Source organism: Ursus americanus, chromosome 6 (genome assembly GCF_024610735.1).
Source record: "Ursus americanus isolate L20-20 chromosome 6, mUrsAme1.1.p, whole genome shotgun sequence".
In the NCBI taxonomy this organism is placed as follows: Eukaryota; Metazoa; Chordata; class Mammalia; order Carnivora; family Ursidae; genus Ursus; species Ursus americanus.
This window is the reverse complement of record NC_142132.1, coordinates 39,688,879-39,703,857: the sequence shown is the minus strand read 5'-3', so window position 1 is coordinate 39,703,857 and position 14,979 is coordinate 39,688,879. Positions and strand designations below refer to the sequence as shown.

The 14,979-nt window shown below is 48.0% G+C and overlaps 1 protein-coding gene across 4 annotated transcripts in view; it reads left to right on the top strand.

The window, feature by feature from the left end:
• The window catches only part of WDFY4 (WDFY family member 4), a 280,866-nt gene that overhangs the window by 246,084 nt on the left and 19,803 nt on the right, over positions 1-14,979 (top strand). For all 4 annotated transcript variants that reach the window (XM_087862949.1, XM_087862950.1, XM_087862947.1 and 1 more), the window contains exons 52-53: positions 8,065-8,218; positions 10,386-10,477. In XM_087862949.1, coding sequence (XP_087719075.1) covers positions 8,065-8,218; positions 10,386-10,477 — 246 coding nt within the window. The remainder of the gene's footprint in view (positions 1-8,064; positions 8,219-10,385; positions 10,478-14,979) is intronic.

Here is a 14,979-nt window from a genome sequence, read left to right as displayed (position 1 = left end):
CAATAGTGTTGCAAAAAGACTCTAAAGATAAGGAATGAAAGATACGGAGAAAAAAATACTTAATATAAGTCGGTTTTAGTGGAAAAGGAAAAGCAGAAAGCGTGAAGATTTCCTTGTAAGTAGGTGGTAGGAAATTAGAAAAATAAATACAAAGAAGGAAAAGTGAAAAGAGTACCATTTGTGACTTCAGAATGCAGACAGCCATGCTAAGTACAAGTTGAAAGGCTTAAAAGGACAAAGTATTTGAATAATGAATAGCTGAACCAGAGAGAGAAACTAACCAGCTTACCCACCCATAAACCAAGAGACCATTCATCATGCCCGCTTAGCGTTGCCAGATTTCACAAATAAAAACAGGATGTCCAGGTACGTTTGAATTTCAGATAACCAGTGAATTTTTTATACTAAAAAAATTATTTGTTGTTTATCTGAAATTCAAATATAGCTGGGCCCCCTTCTGTTCTACCTCAGCCCTACACAGCGTGAAGTGAGCAAGTCTGGCTCCGAGTGGGTGGTGTTGTCCAAGGCTTGTAGGGTTGCGGGGATAGAGTCCTCTGCAGGCAGCCGAGATGTTTTCTCTTTTCTTTCTCACCTTATCCCTGGGATCCTGCTTCCCAGGTTGTCCCAGGGGCACAGCTTTGGACTGGGGAGAGCCACTGGGTAGCCCAGCTGCAGCCAGCTGGCTCAGTCAGCTCCAAAGTGAATGCAGCACACAGCCCAAGTGTAGTCCCTGATCTGCTCCAGGCCTCACAAGTGTCCTACGGAGAGGAAGGCATGAGCCCCGGGGGCAACAGGCCACGAATATGCACAGACTCACTCTGATAGCGAAGTTCATCAAAGAGAAAGTGCGAGTGTTCCAGGAATTGTGGGTTTTGGTCTGACCTCACCAAGAGGCCACTCTCTGTGGTCAGATGACCTTGCCCCTGAGAGACCAAAGGCCATGTCAGCACTAAATCCGACTCCTGAGCCCTAGGTGGGAACGGGTAGGCAAGGTCAAGGTGATTTCTCCAATTAGGAACAGAATCCCTCCTGTCTTCCGTGTCTTGGCACAGTGTTCTCTCTCCTTAAAGGCATGGATTGTCTAGACATTGTATAACCTCCTCTCCCTGGAAATTCACTCAAAAATAATAAGTGTGCTTCCCCTGAGCCTTTCTCAGGCAACAAGCATTTTAAGTAAGTTTGGTTTGGAGAACAAACGGTCCCAGAGCTACAGCCCGAGCCAGGAATCCCATCCAGATGTTGCTCATTAACCCACAAGAAGCGATGATCTCTGTTGATGAGGAGGGTGATGCATTCCGCTGCAGCGTTCCCTCCAGGCGGTTCGATGCTTTAAAAGCTTTCTTTTGTCCCTCCAGTCTAATGCTCTAAGCCCCATCTCTACCTGTGACTAAGGGTCCTCTCTCATGGACGGACAGGAGGCAGAGTGAACGCGAAACAGCATCAGCTGTGAGATTTATACGCTGCTCCACGGATACAAAATCTTCTGCAAGTGATTTTGCCTCTGGAAATGAGGGTTAATTATGCGCCGCCCCCTGAGCTGTTGAGATGAAAGGAGGAAATGCGGGTAAAGCCCCTAGCTCAGGGCTTGACACCGCGTAAGTGATCAATCATTGTTACTTCCCTTCTTCTCCCTGCAATCAGCCAGGTCACATCTGAGCAAGCCCGAACTTGTTCGAGCTGGTCCGCTCTGGGCTCAGCTAATTCAAGACAGTCTGGACTGCAGAGAAGCATTCCAGGATGGCATGAGCCAGATGAAACAGGTGTGCTGCAGACCCCCAAAGATACTGGGTTAAGGCCACTCTGAAGTTAGTCATGACAAGCTTGAGCTTTCTTTTTAGCTAGTTTGATCCGTGGATGACCACACTAAACTGGTTTGAGACGGTCTAAACCAGTGCAAGATGGTCAGAACCAATTTTATCTGCTTTTGGGAGACACACATGTAGTCACATTAGCTCCAGCCCTTTGACTCCCATGTTGAAGTCCGATGTGATCCACGGTTTTTCCTGGTTCAGACCTATCTGTGGCATGTTGGCCCATCTGAGTTGAAATCATCTGGGCTGTCCATATGTGCTGCTTTTTACTGACTCTTCTAGTGCACCATAAAGAAAACCCACCATCTTCTGCTTTTTCCTTAGAATAAAAGATGAATTTTAGCTCCCAAGGGAATGGGTTAAAGGCTACATCTGGGGGAAAATGCACCTGGCTCTCCTTTGGGAGGCTCTCCTGGGGCCTTCACAGAGCTCCTTAGGAATGTTCTGGCATCTTCCTGAAGTTAGGCTTTTTCTTCTGTCCCACCCTGCTTCCTAGGGGGCACGCTCATTTCTTCTTAAGAGACCTTTGCTTCACCCCTGTGTGGTGACAAGGAAAGGAGCCTCACCATATTCTCCGTGGACTAGACTTCCATTCCCCAGCATGGACCATGGGGTAGGGAAGAGTAAGAAAGGTGGAGAAGATGCAGAATCCAGGCGTGAGCGCTTCTTATTTTATTTAACTGGAAAGCAGGGAACTGAGAATGTCCGGTGTTTCCAGAGCCGGGTGTGCACGCAGGAGTCAGCATGACAAACAGCATGCTTCCCCATTCTGCATGAAGTAAGCTCTGCCTCTTGCCTATTCTTGTGAACAAGCCAGAGCGCCTTGCTCATTTGATGGCTCGGCGGGGGGAAGGCGTGCATTTATGCGTTGCACCCTGTGTGGTCCGGTGCACTGTCGAGAGACAGACAGGCATTCCTTGGGCACTGTGGCCTACCCGCCCCCCCCACCTCAAGCGGGATGTGGACGGAAGGAGGGGCTCTCACCCGCGGCCTAGAATTGCCATGCCACATGTTCTGATCCCGGGGTGGAAAGGGTGCTCTCTTCCCTTCATGTTTGCATCCTACTGACTTTTGCTGCTCTTGGAATCACCGTGTTCCTCTGTGGTTGCTGTGTTTGATCTTCTGCCTCAAACCTGGCATTACAATGATAGACTGTCACAGTCCAGAAGATACGGCATAGGCGCAATGCGAGCTGAGCAGGGACACGCACAAGTCATGGGATGAGAGGCAAGCCGGTTGTGTGCTGTTGTCCCCACACTTGGAGGTGTGAGACCACTGTCTGCCTGAGCTGGGGGCTTGGCTCCTGGGGTACCACCACTCTCCGTGTCTCCCTGCCTGGAGCTGGTGCCCAAGAGCCCCCCGGAGGCCACACCGCTGCCGGGGCCGCAGCCTGGGCCCCTGCTCCCACGCTGGCAGGAGCACCAGTGGCCGTCAGGCCCGCGAGGAGACTTGCCTGGGCAGGGCAGAGCGAGGCAGCAGCGCCCCAGCGAGGGCACAGTGGCAGTGCTGCCGTGGCTGCTGTTACATTTAATAAGAAGCTGAAATAAAGTGCTGTGTTAATTAAGTCGCAGCCCGTGTGACGGCAGCTGTTACCAGCAGTGGGGAAGGGTTTTCTCAACCACCTGAGGCGAGATGGCTGGTTTTCGTGTAAGACAGATGCTAACTGTAGAGAGAACTGTGAACCGCCCGGGAGGTCTGCCTGGGAGCTCTGGGGGTGCCACACCACAGGTCTGGGTGGAGTTGTGTCCAAAACAAAGGCACAGTTAGCGTTATACTGACTCAACGAGGAGCACTAGAACAGGCTCATGTAATAGAGACAGGCAGACCTGGGACAAAGTCCTGGCTCTAGAACTTTCTAATTGGTAGTATTGAATAACTCAGCCTCCCTTCCTCCTCCTATAGAATAAGCCCTGTCTCGGTAGGTGGTAGAGATGAGGTGAGCACAGCAGGGGAGCCCTTGGGCTGGTTTCTAAGTGCTCCCTGTGTGTCTACCCTCCTCCCCATAGGAATAGGCCGCAGGTTTTTCAAAAACCTTTGTGGATTTTGTCTGTTGAGTAAAGGGCCACATCCTCCAGGAAAGAAAGCTAATGGCTACTCCGGGGTCAGCCCACCCTCCATGGAGAGCAAGACTGACAAGGCAGCCCAGCTGGAACACAGGCTTCCCCAATTCTCTGTCGGACCGACAGCTCCGCTTACTGAGTGCGAGGTTAGAGCCTGGCATTTTCCTGAAGAAGCCTGCAGAGGGCTGAGCCCGGCTCTCTCCCAACTGCACCCGTTGGCCCCTTTGTTTCTTTGGCGGTGGTGGTGTCTCAAAATGACCCTGATGCCCTGCCTGCTCTTTTCTTCCGGCCCCTGTCCCAGGACCCCACCCCTCCTCACTTCCCCGCAGACCCCACCTTCTGCTTCCAGTAACTTTTAAAATCTTTTTCTTTTTCTTCTCCGGAGCTGCTGTTACCTTACCCGTGCACACCGAGGTCGGAGCCCAAGCCCCGGGTGGCTCCTCAGTTCCCAGTCTGAGAAGGAAAGGGGTGTCGGGGCGGGGCTCTTGGGGCACCTCTTCCTGTACGCCTGGTACTGCCGGAGGAACCTCACACATGCACACTCACACTCATGTGCACACACACGTCTTCACACCCACAGCAATCACCCAGGTTGCCGAGGAGAGTGTGGGAGACACTAAGACTTGAAGAAACCCCCTGGTGTTCACACTGCCAGGAGTGCGGAAACTCCCGTGCAAGTCCAGCTGGGCACCCTCTCCTCTCGCCACACACTGCCTGTTTGACGGACAGAGGACAGCAGCTTAGATCAACTGATGTGCACACAGGGCCCTATAAGCGAATTGGTTACATGGGATACTTGTAAATTACCAGAAAGACCTTCTGCCAGGAGAATGGGTTGTCAGCCTGCTCAGTAAACCAATCCCATTACTCAGATGTGGCAGTGGATTGACTTGGGTCGGTCCCGCAGGAAAGGAAGACTAGACTTTCTAGCACATAGTGCATGAGTCTCTGTGTTTACGTGTCCTTGAGCACATGTAGTTGCTGTACTCCCTGTGGGTGTTGGTCAAGAATTGAATGGGTTTTTTCCACATAGTTTCCCTGCCCGTACTGGAGGGGGGTTTAAAGAATGTGGCTCTTGAAATGCTTACCCAGGGATACAGGTGCGTGTGGACCTTATGGTCTTACACGTGGGAGTAGTGCCTTTAATACAGAACACTCCTTTCAAGATCGTTTCTAGTTTTAATAGACGTACCACAATCATGGGCTTTCTTTGGATTTGAACTCCTGTCAGTGTCCAACGGAAGTCCTTATGGGCCATTTATCTCCCCATTATTTTGCTTTTAATTTTGATTCATCTCTTCACAGAATTTTGCACCTCTTGAAAGTATTTTAATTGAGGGAGGATACCTAGGGTTATATTGTTTCTGAGCCGTTAAATATTCAGAATATCTTTCTGGCTTCTCCATGAAGGAGTGATATCAGTTGGACATAAAATCCAAAGCCTGTACGTCTTGCCTCGGAAACCTCCAGCCTTGGCTGCCTTGTCTTCTAGCTTTTTAACGTCACATGGGAAAAGTTTTCTGCCAACGAGAGGTTGTTCCTTCCTTGATCATAATAATCTTACTATTATTTTTTTCAGCATGTTGGCTACACATAGGATTCATTGTTCTTGACACTCAAGAATATCTGTGGAATAGATTTAGGAGCAAATCCTGGCTCCGTAATTCTCTGTGATCGTTTGGTTTCCATCCAGCCTCTAGACTTAATTTCATTGTGGTTTTATTTTATTTTGTTTTGCACTTTCCTTATGGTGGCGCTCTGCAGACCTTCACTGTGCCTCCCTGCTTCGCTCCTTCTCTCCCTCCCTTTCCTCGTCTTCTCCTCCTTTTCTCCTGCCTTCCTTTCCTGAGATCGAGTCCTGGCTGAGCCGCACTGCTGGCGGCCCGCAGAGTCTGTGTCCACCCACAGACTTACAGTACAAGCAACAAAGTAGCTCCGCTTTTTCTTCTAGGGAATTTGGCCTTTCTTTTGTATTGCAGAGTGAGAAAACCCATTAATTTTGAAACAAATGTATGCAAATACATTTATTAATATAGGAAATAGGAAAATCAGTTATTGCTTCCTTTATAAATAATACAGGCTTAAGTTTTAAAGATATTACTTTTGCTAAAATGCATTAGACAGCTGTGAAAAAAATAACATTTTTCTTTGTGGTAATATCTTTAACCAGATTTGTAGCACTAACAATATTTCCTATGTATATATTATTTTTATTTAATACAGGTAATCTTTTTATTACCAAATCATATTGTTTCTCAGGAGATTACCATCAGCACTCATAAAAGCTGCAAAAGGAATCCGGGAGGACGAGAAGGCATCAATCTCTTGCAGATGTGAGGCTCGGGCCGCAGATTAAATATGCAAAGTTCTTAATATGTTTCAATGAGCCACTTGTTAGGTGCAGATTTATTTAAAAACACTCTCCCCCTATTTTGTTTCCATTTCAATTTGAATCTGATGGTGGGCATTGTCCCCTAATTTCAACCCAAGAGCAAAGTGACCTTGGAGAAAAGCCAAATCTTTAAGCTGCCCAGGTAGCCAGGTAGCGTGTTCTGTTGCAACTCCAGGGGCAACTGGCTTTCTTGGTGTCCCTGTCCATGTGCAGAGAACGACCCACGGGCCTCCCTGGATGCTCAAGTCTGACTCGGAAAGCTGACCGGTCCACCAAGATGTCCAGCATGGCCTCCTCAGGCATGTGGCAGATTGTCCCTTCTCAGAAAGAGCTGACACCCCTTGCCCCCCACGTAGGAGATCACGTTGGCCCCAGGCCCAGGGATTGTCCCAATAAGCTGGCACAAGGGCAAAGAATGCATGCCCTTCGGAGGGGCACCCATGGGTTTGACCCGGTTCTGCCTTCATTGCTTTGATAGCTTTGGGAAAACCAGTATACTTTGAGGAGGTTCCGTTTTCTCATGTGCAAAATGGAAGTACAGTTCCTTCCTGACATAGCTGCTGTGAGGATTAAGAGCCCACGGCTCCGTATCAAGTGCCTAACATGGGGCAGACTTGCCAAGAGGAGCCTGTGGCCCTTCTTTACCCTTCATCCACTCCTGCAGCTGCCCCAAAGTTTCCTTGGGCAAATGCTGACGGGAAACCTCAGCCCCTGAGACGTGAAGGGAGCTGACAGGAGCAGAGGAGGACACTACCCATTTGTTTCAGGCTACAGGAACTCTGCAGAAGTTGGCAGAAGGACGACAAGTTCTCACTGAACAAAGGCCCAGCCTTGATGGGGACAAGTGAAATATCCAAGCCCAGGCAGGTGTTTTTGGGGTGCCCCTAAACTTAAGTAGACCCAAACACCTCTTTCCCGAAGTCCCTCTGCCCCCAGCATCCTCATTCCTCCAACCAGACCTTTCTTCCTCCACCCAGCCCTCGAGGCCCCCTAATAAATAAGGATAACAGCAACTAAAGAGATTTGATGATTCAGATGAGAGAAGCAGAGAATCCAAGGAAAGAGTTTGCTTTAAGACTTACCTGGGCCAATCCTAGCTGCCCAGCTTGGGATGCCTCAGGCCACCTGTGGAAATGGGCCTTGGAACCAGGGCCGCCCGTGGAGAGTGTGTATACACCTTCATGGACCAGCTTCCTGTCTGGGAGGTTGGTGTACCTCCAGCTCTTCAACCTCAGACCTGTTCTCACTTGTCAGATGTCAGCAGGGCCCTGACCTAGCCTATTTTCTTCTGCTTCGTTCTTGGCCTTGGCCTTGCCTCTGCTCAGAACACTGCCGTCTTCTCTGTCACCAGGCTTGCAAACTCGCCAGGGGTCCGGTTCTCCAGGAAACTTGCCCTGATCCCACACGGCATGGCTGACCTGCTCTCTGTCCTGTAGCGGGTTCGTTGTATCCTGTCTGTGCCTGATTCAGAGCGGGCCCTTAGCAAATGTGGGGAATGGTCAGATGAACGACTGTGTGCTTCCTGTCTCTGATCTGAGCCAGAATTTCTGAAATGGAGAATAAATAGTGCATCATGTATCCTCTGGGGAAGCCTCCGTGCAAGGGTCCAGAGAATGATCAAGTGAACAGAGGCACGAAGAAACCGTGTCACGCATGCATGGAGCTGTGAACGAACGTGTGTGGGAGTGACTGGATGGTGGAACCCATGCCTCAGTGGCCATGAACGAGAAGAAGCCCACACAGGCGGTGCCTGGACATCTTACCACACACAGGTGATCACATCGGCTCCTTTTCCTCACAGGGCGGAAGCTTTGATGTGGCAGACAGAATGTTCCACAGTGTGAAGAACGCGTGGGAGTCGGCCTCCAGGGAGAACATGAGTGACGTCAGGGAGCTGACTCCGGAGTTTTTCTACCTGCCCGAGTTCCTCATCAACTGCAATGCCGTGGAGTTCGGTGCGTGGAGGCCGTGGTGTGGCCGGGGTGGGCTGGGCAGGGATCACCGCCCCCTCCACCCTGAAGCTCAGGTAGTGACTAGCATTATCAGTAACTTTGCTGGGCAACTGAATGAACAGGCCCTTCGCCAAACCAGTGTGGCTGTTGTGAGGGCTCCCCTTGATGGCGGCACTCAATGACGAGGTGGGAGCCAAGGAAGGACCTTAGGCCCTGGGCTGCCAGGATGGCTCTGAGCCATGGTCCCACCCATGACCCATCCTGTGAGGGTCCCCAGGCCTCAGGCTGCTAACAACCGGGTCTGGCACTGCCCTGCTTCGGGACCTGGGGCAAACACCCACCCCTCTGGGGCCTCATGTTCCTCCACGGCCCACAAATAGGTTAACCTGGACTCGGCGAGTTGGACCCAGAGAAGCTGGGTGTCCTGGGAGAGACTGCTTGCTGGATGGCGTCTAAGGGTGGCTGTGTGGGGATGCTGGTGGCTCCTCCTCTTTCCTGTGCTCCAGGCCCCACCCCAGGATGAACTATGCCTTCTCACTGGTTTAGAAGAGGAACAACAATTCCAGGAAGCCCCCGTGAGCCGGTCCCCTGGGGGCTGTGTGTGGACCTTGGGAGCCTCCACGACAAATGTCAGGGTGACTTGTGGAAGGGGCCGTTGTGGTCAGAGCCCGAGGCAGGGTGTGGGCCAGTCTCCCCCCAGAGGAAGGGGGATGGGATCACTCACCCTGTGGAGGACACTCATGAACTATCACCAGCACACACCTGTGCCCCAGAGCTCCCCTTCCCGGGGGCCCTCCTTCTTCGTCCGAAAAGCACACAGGGGCATGCAGGAACTTTTTTAGACCTTGGGGATTTAGTTGGGCCTCCTGGAATTGACTGTCTTGAAGGTGTTTACATTCTGTACGGGGATGGAGGAAAGGGAGAGAAAATATAACATGTTTATGTAAGTGAAAAGCTGCCTGATGCTGAGAATTGTTATGAGGAAAGAAGGTAGGAAAATGGTTCAAGAATGACTCAGAGGGCCCTGTGTTATTCTGGTCTCTGGGAACGATTACCTGAGTTGGTGACAGGTGAGCTGAGACTGGCTGGTAAGAAGAGCCCCATCAGGCACAGACCCGTAGGCCAGAGAGAGGAGGGGAAGGTTTTATTCTAGTTGCATCATGAAGGCTCTGGAGGGTTTAAGCAAGACCATAACTGATGTTTATTAGGCAACCATCATATGCCTGGAGTTTTTCTAAGCACATTATGCATATTTCTCTTTTAATCCTTCTACCAGCCCTCGGGGGGCAGGGGGGGAGGTTGGTAACAGGTAGAAAAAGTGAATCCCAAAGAGATGAAGCAATACGTCCAAGGTTGTGTGGCTAATGGGTAGGAGAGAGACTTGGGCTTGGATCCAGACTCTTTCTAATGTCTCGGGAAGCTGCCTCTAAAAACCTTGCTGTCCTTACTTTAACAATGGAGAGAAAATGCATAAATTATAGAGTTAAATGAAGATTCAATAAGACGATGTGTGCCAAGCACCTGTGCCCTGGCATAGAGTTAGGTGCTCAAAATACGATAGCCTTTACTGTTAGTGTGATTATCTCCTCACTGCTCTAGCCCTGGATAGAAAGCTCCCAGATGAGGGGCGTCTGGGTGGCGCAGTTGTTAAGCGTCTGCCTTCGGCTCAGGGCGTGATCCCAGTGTTCTGGGATCGAGCCCCACATCAGGCTTCTCTGCTGGGAGCCTGCTTCTTCCTCTCCCACTCCCCCTGCTTGTGTTCCCTCTCTCACTGGCTGTCTCTCTCTGTCAAATAAATAAATAAAATCTTAAAAAAAAAAAAGAAAGAAAGAAAGCTCCCAGATGAAAAGGCATAGAATAAGAGGGAGGATGACAATGACCACACTGCTGCCATTTGATAGGACTTGGGAATCAAGCACGAACCCACCTGGGAAGCAAGGAGGGCCTCGTGGAGGGTCAAGGCTTAGAGACCAAGTAGGAGTATTCCAAGCAGAGGAGTGGGGGGGACACACCCTACAGAAGAAGCAGGAAGTAGTGAGGCCTGCGGAGGACACTTGCCTGATCTGCCTGGAATCAGAAGTCCTAGACAGCACAGTGTGTATCCCCCTGGTTCCTAGCCCGGTGTGGACTCCCACTTACCCAAAGCCCTGCTCTTTCTCACCCCACTCAGGCTGCATGCAGGATGGGACAGCACTGGGGGACGTGCAACTCCCTCCCTGGGCTGATAGCGACCCTCGGAAATTCATCAGCTTGCACAGACAGGTGAGTTGACCAGGGTCATGGCCTGAAGACCACAGTATCTTCTCAATGTCCATGGAGGCTTTCTGGGCAAGCAGAGGGCTAGCGACAAGTGCCTCTGAAGATTTTATGTCTAGAAAGCCCAGAGAAAGTGCTAGGTTCCATGCTCCGGGTTAACAGGAAAAAGCTTGTGTTCTGGGCTCTTTTAAGAGTTCCATTAGACTTTACCCCTTTTTTTTTTTTTTAAAGATTTAATTTATTTGACAGAGATAGAGACAGCCAGCGAGAGAGGGAACACAAGCAGGGGGAGTGGGAGAGGAAGAAGCAGGCTCATAGCAGAAGAGCCTGATGTGGGGCTCGATCCCAGATCGCCGGGATCATGCCCTGAGCCGTAGGCAGACGCTTAACCGCTGTGCCACCCAGGCACCCCTAGACTTTACCCTTGTGCCAGTTTGTTGTGGGAATCACTGGGGGAAGAAAATTCAGGTTCTTTTTGGATGCCCTGGGTCAAGTCAGTGTCTTTAACTGGCCCCATAGGCAGGGCCATGCCCTGGGCCATACTGTTCAGTATAGCTCAGAGAGGGGCTGAGGGCCCCAGGAGGCTCCTACTGGCCAAAGGATTGGCTAGGCCTGGGGAAGACTTGGTTTATTAACCAGAGAGGTCGGGACACATATCCTGAATCAAATATATGCATTAGGATAAACCACAAAAACACGTGCAACATCATCAGTCATCAGGAAACATATATTAAAACCACAGGAGATGACATTACATACTTACAAGAGTGGCTTAAATTTTAAATATTGACAAAACCAAGAGTAAGCAAGATAGGGAGCAATCAGAAGTCATTACACAATGTTGGTAGGAAAATAAAATGGTACAGCCACTTTGGAAAAAAACTTAGAAGTTTCTTATAAAGTTGAAGATGCATTTGCCTTATCACCCAGCAGTTCTACTTGTGTATATTGACCCAAGAGAAATAAAGACAGGTCCACGGAAAAGCATTCACATAAATATGGGAATTAATTTTACTCATATTAATCAAAAACTGAAAATAACCCAAATGTCCAGCAACTGGTAATGAATAAACAAATGATACATCCACACAATGGAATACTACTCAGCAATAAAAAGAAACAGATTGCTGATACATGGGGCAACATGAATTAATCTCAAAAGCATTATCCTAAGCAAAAGAAGCCAAAACCCAAAGCTACATACTATGGGATTCTATTTATGTGACATTCTGGAAAAGGTAAAACTGTGGGGACAGAAGGCAGATCAGTAGTTACTAAGGTCTGGAGTAGGGGATGTTGGGAAAGGAGTACAAGAGAACATTTTGAGTTGATGTAAATGTCCTATATCTCGGTTATGGTGGTGGTTACATGATTGCGTGCATTTGTCAGAATACATGGAACTATACCTTTAAAAAGGGTGAACTTTCTTTTATGTAAATTATACCTAAAAAGAAAAAATCTGGGGTGGGCCTGACTAGTAAAAACAAAGCTGTACTCTTTCTTCTGTCCTTCTCCCTTGGCAAGGAGAAAATTCTTCCCTGGTCTATCCTTGCCTCTGGAAATGTTGTAATGGTAAGCATCTCTCCCACAACCCACTGGTCTTGAGTAGTTGGACCAGAGATGAACTTAACCTTCAGGTGGCAGCAGCCCTCTGCCAAGGTGTTCTCAGAAAAGTTCTTGGCCTGGGCTGAGTGAGCAAATTCACTCTATAGGCCTGACTACAGATGCCAGTAGTCTAATGGGGAGGGAGCTTGATTAAATAACCACACAAATAACAAGGAAATTATAACTGCACAACATGCTACAAAGGAGAGAAATTCAGTGCCATCAGATAAAGGTTAGAGGTGTGACCTAGGGGAACTGGGTGGTGACAACAGTGGGGAGACCTCTTTTGGTGGATTAAAGATTAGGTTGGAGTGGATTGGGATGTTAATGATCAATGTCAGTGAAAATATCAGAGTAGGAATCTCTGAAAATCCTCTACTCCAAAAAAGCAATAAGAATAATGGCAGAGATTGTCATAAAAACTTTTCAGAACTCTGGAAATTAACCAGAGGCTTGGAAAAACCAGGGGAGTATTCCTTTGAGAAAAATGGCTGAATCTTTGTAAGGACAGCAAGCTTTGTAGTGTTTTAACTTACACTATTCTTATTTCTCCTCTTCAGCTCCATAGCAGCTTTGAAAACCAACAGCCCACAATAACAGTGGAAACCAACAGCCTAGCAGTCATTGGAGGGGGAAGATTGGGGTTGGAGCTCCTTCAAAGCCCCATACCCAGCAAACTGTCATTATTTGACCTGTTAGTGGTTCCCTGAAAGTCCCCACCAGCGAGGCTGTCTTTATTTGATCTCAAAGCCTGCATAGTACAAAAGCCTTTTCTTTGGAGACATTTGTGAAAAAATAAACCAGAGACAATTGTTCACCACTGTGGCTGCCAGAGGCAGTGGATATAATTGGGCAAACAGGAGACTAACCAAAAACTTAAATGGAAAAACCAGGGAATGAGATATTTATTAGGAGGCCTTGAAACAACTTCAAAATATCCCTGAAATCTAGAAGGACACACACATCTGTAGGGCTGCTTTCATGCCCAAGGCTGTGTCCATGCTCCTAAGGTCCTACCTACGCTTCCCTTCTGGCTAAAATTGAGGCTCTGTGCAAGCAGGATATGAGGCAAAGGCAGAGTTTTTACCAGGAGGCTTCTGCCTGGCTGAACACTAAAGCTATGCCCTAACATGGACACAAAGCCCCTCCCTGGCCAAAGACTGGCATACTAGCTGGTTCTAGGCATTTAAAGAAATCTTCATCCAATCGTAAGATGACCATTGAGCTAATAGAGCAGAGGTTTTAGTGGCCACATACAACAAAAACGACAGACTTTATAGAACTAGTTCAGAAAAGTCACTAAACAAACAAAGAACAATAACAAATGAGACAACAACAACAAACCCTCGGGAGAGGGGAAAATCTGTTTTCCGGAGTTGACACCCCATATTATATAAAATGTCCAGTTTTCCACAAAAATTATGAGACATGTAAAGAAAAAGAAAGTTTGGTTCATACAGAGCAAAAAAGCAGTCAATAGAAATATCTCTGAGGAAGCCTGAACTTTGGACTTACTAGACAAAGACTCTAAATTGGCTTTTGTAAATATATTCAAATTATTAATTAAACAATGTTTAAAGACCTAAAGGAGAGTATGACAATGAGAAAATAGAAATAAGGAGATAGAAATTGTGGAGCCGATAAGTACAGTAACTGAGATGGAAAATTCACCAGAAGGGATCAATAGCAGGCAGAAGAAAGAATTAACAAACTTGGAAGATAGGTCAATTGAGGTTATCCAGTCTGGGAAACAGGAAGAAATGAGTGAAGAAAGATGAAAAGAACCTAAGCACCTGTGGAACACCACCAACCATACCAACATACACAAATGGCAAGTACCAGAAAGAGAGGGGAGAAAGGGGTAGAAAGAATATCTGAAAAAATAATGTTCAAAAATATCCCAATTTTGATGCCAAACATTAATTTATACATCCAGGACACTCAGCAAATTCTAAAGAGATCTATACTTAGACACATCATAAGCTGTCAAAAAGGAAAGTCAAAGGAAGAGTCTGGAAAGCAACAAAAGCAACTCATCACTTAAAAGTTTACTTATAAGATTAACAGTTAATATATCATTAGAAGCCATAGAGGTGGGGTGCTGGGGTGGCTCAGTTGGTCGGGCATCTGCCTTTGGCTCAGGTCACGATCCCAGGGTCCTGGGATCGAGCCCTGCATCAGGCTCCCTGTTCAGTGGGGAGTCTGCTTCTCCCTCTCCCTCTGCCCCTCCACCCATTCTTGTGCTCTCTTGCTCATGCTCTGTCTCTCTCTCAAATAAATCAATATAATCTTAAAAAAAAAAAAAGAAACCATAGAGGTAAGAAGGCAGAGGTATGAAATATCCAAAGTGCTGAAAGACTATCAGCCAAGAATTTTATAGCCAGCAAAACTATTCTTCAACAATGAAGAAATTAAGACATTCCCAGACATATAAAGCTAAAAGAACTTATCATTAGCAGACCCACCCTATAAGAAACACTAAAGGGAGTTCTTCATGCTAAAATAAAAGACAGTAACTCAAGTCCACGTGAAGAAATAAAAGTGAATGATAATAAGGAAACAGAAATGGTAAGGATGGGAAGAGACAATACACATCAACCCCAAGCTGGTGCCTGGCACCTAGTAGATATGCAGTGTAATCATTGTAGCAGACGTTACCTGGAGCTCACGGTGTGCCAGGCACGGACACAAACCAACCCTCACATAAGTCCACAAAGAAGGTACATTTCATAGATGAAGAAGGTGAAGGAACTGAGGAACAGAGCTATTAAGGAACGTCCACGGCAGTGCTGGGGTCCAGCCTGCCCCAGAGCCTGTTCTCCTAACTGCTACACTTAGTCTCAACCTCTTGACATCTCTGGTCAGAATCAGCTCTCCCTTTTTCTTATATTGATCTCAACAGG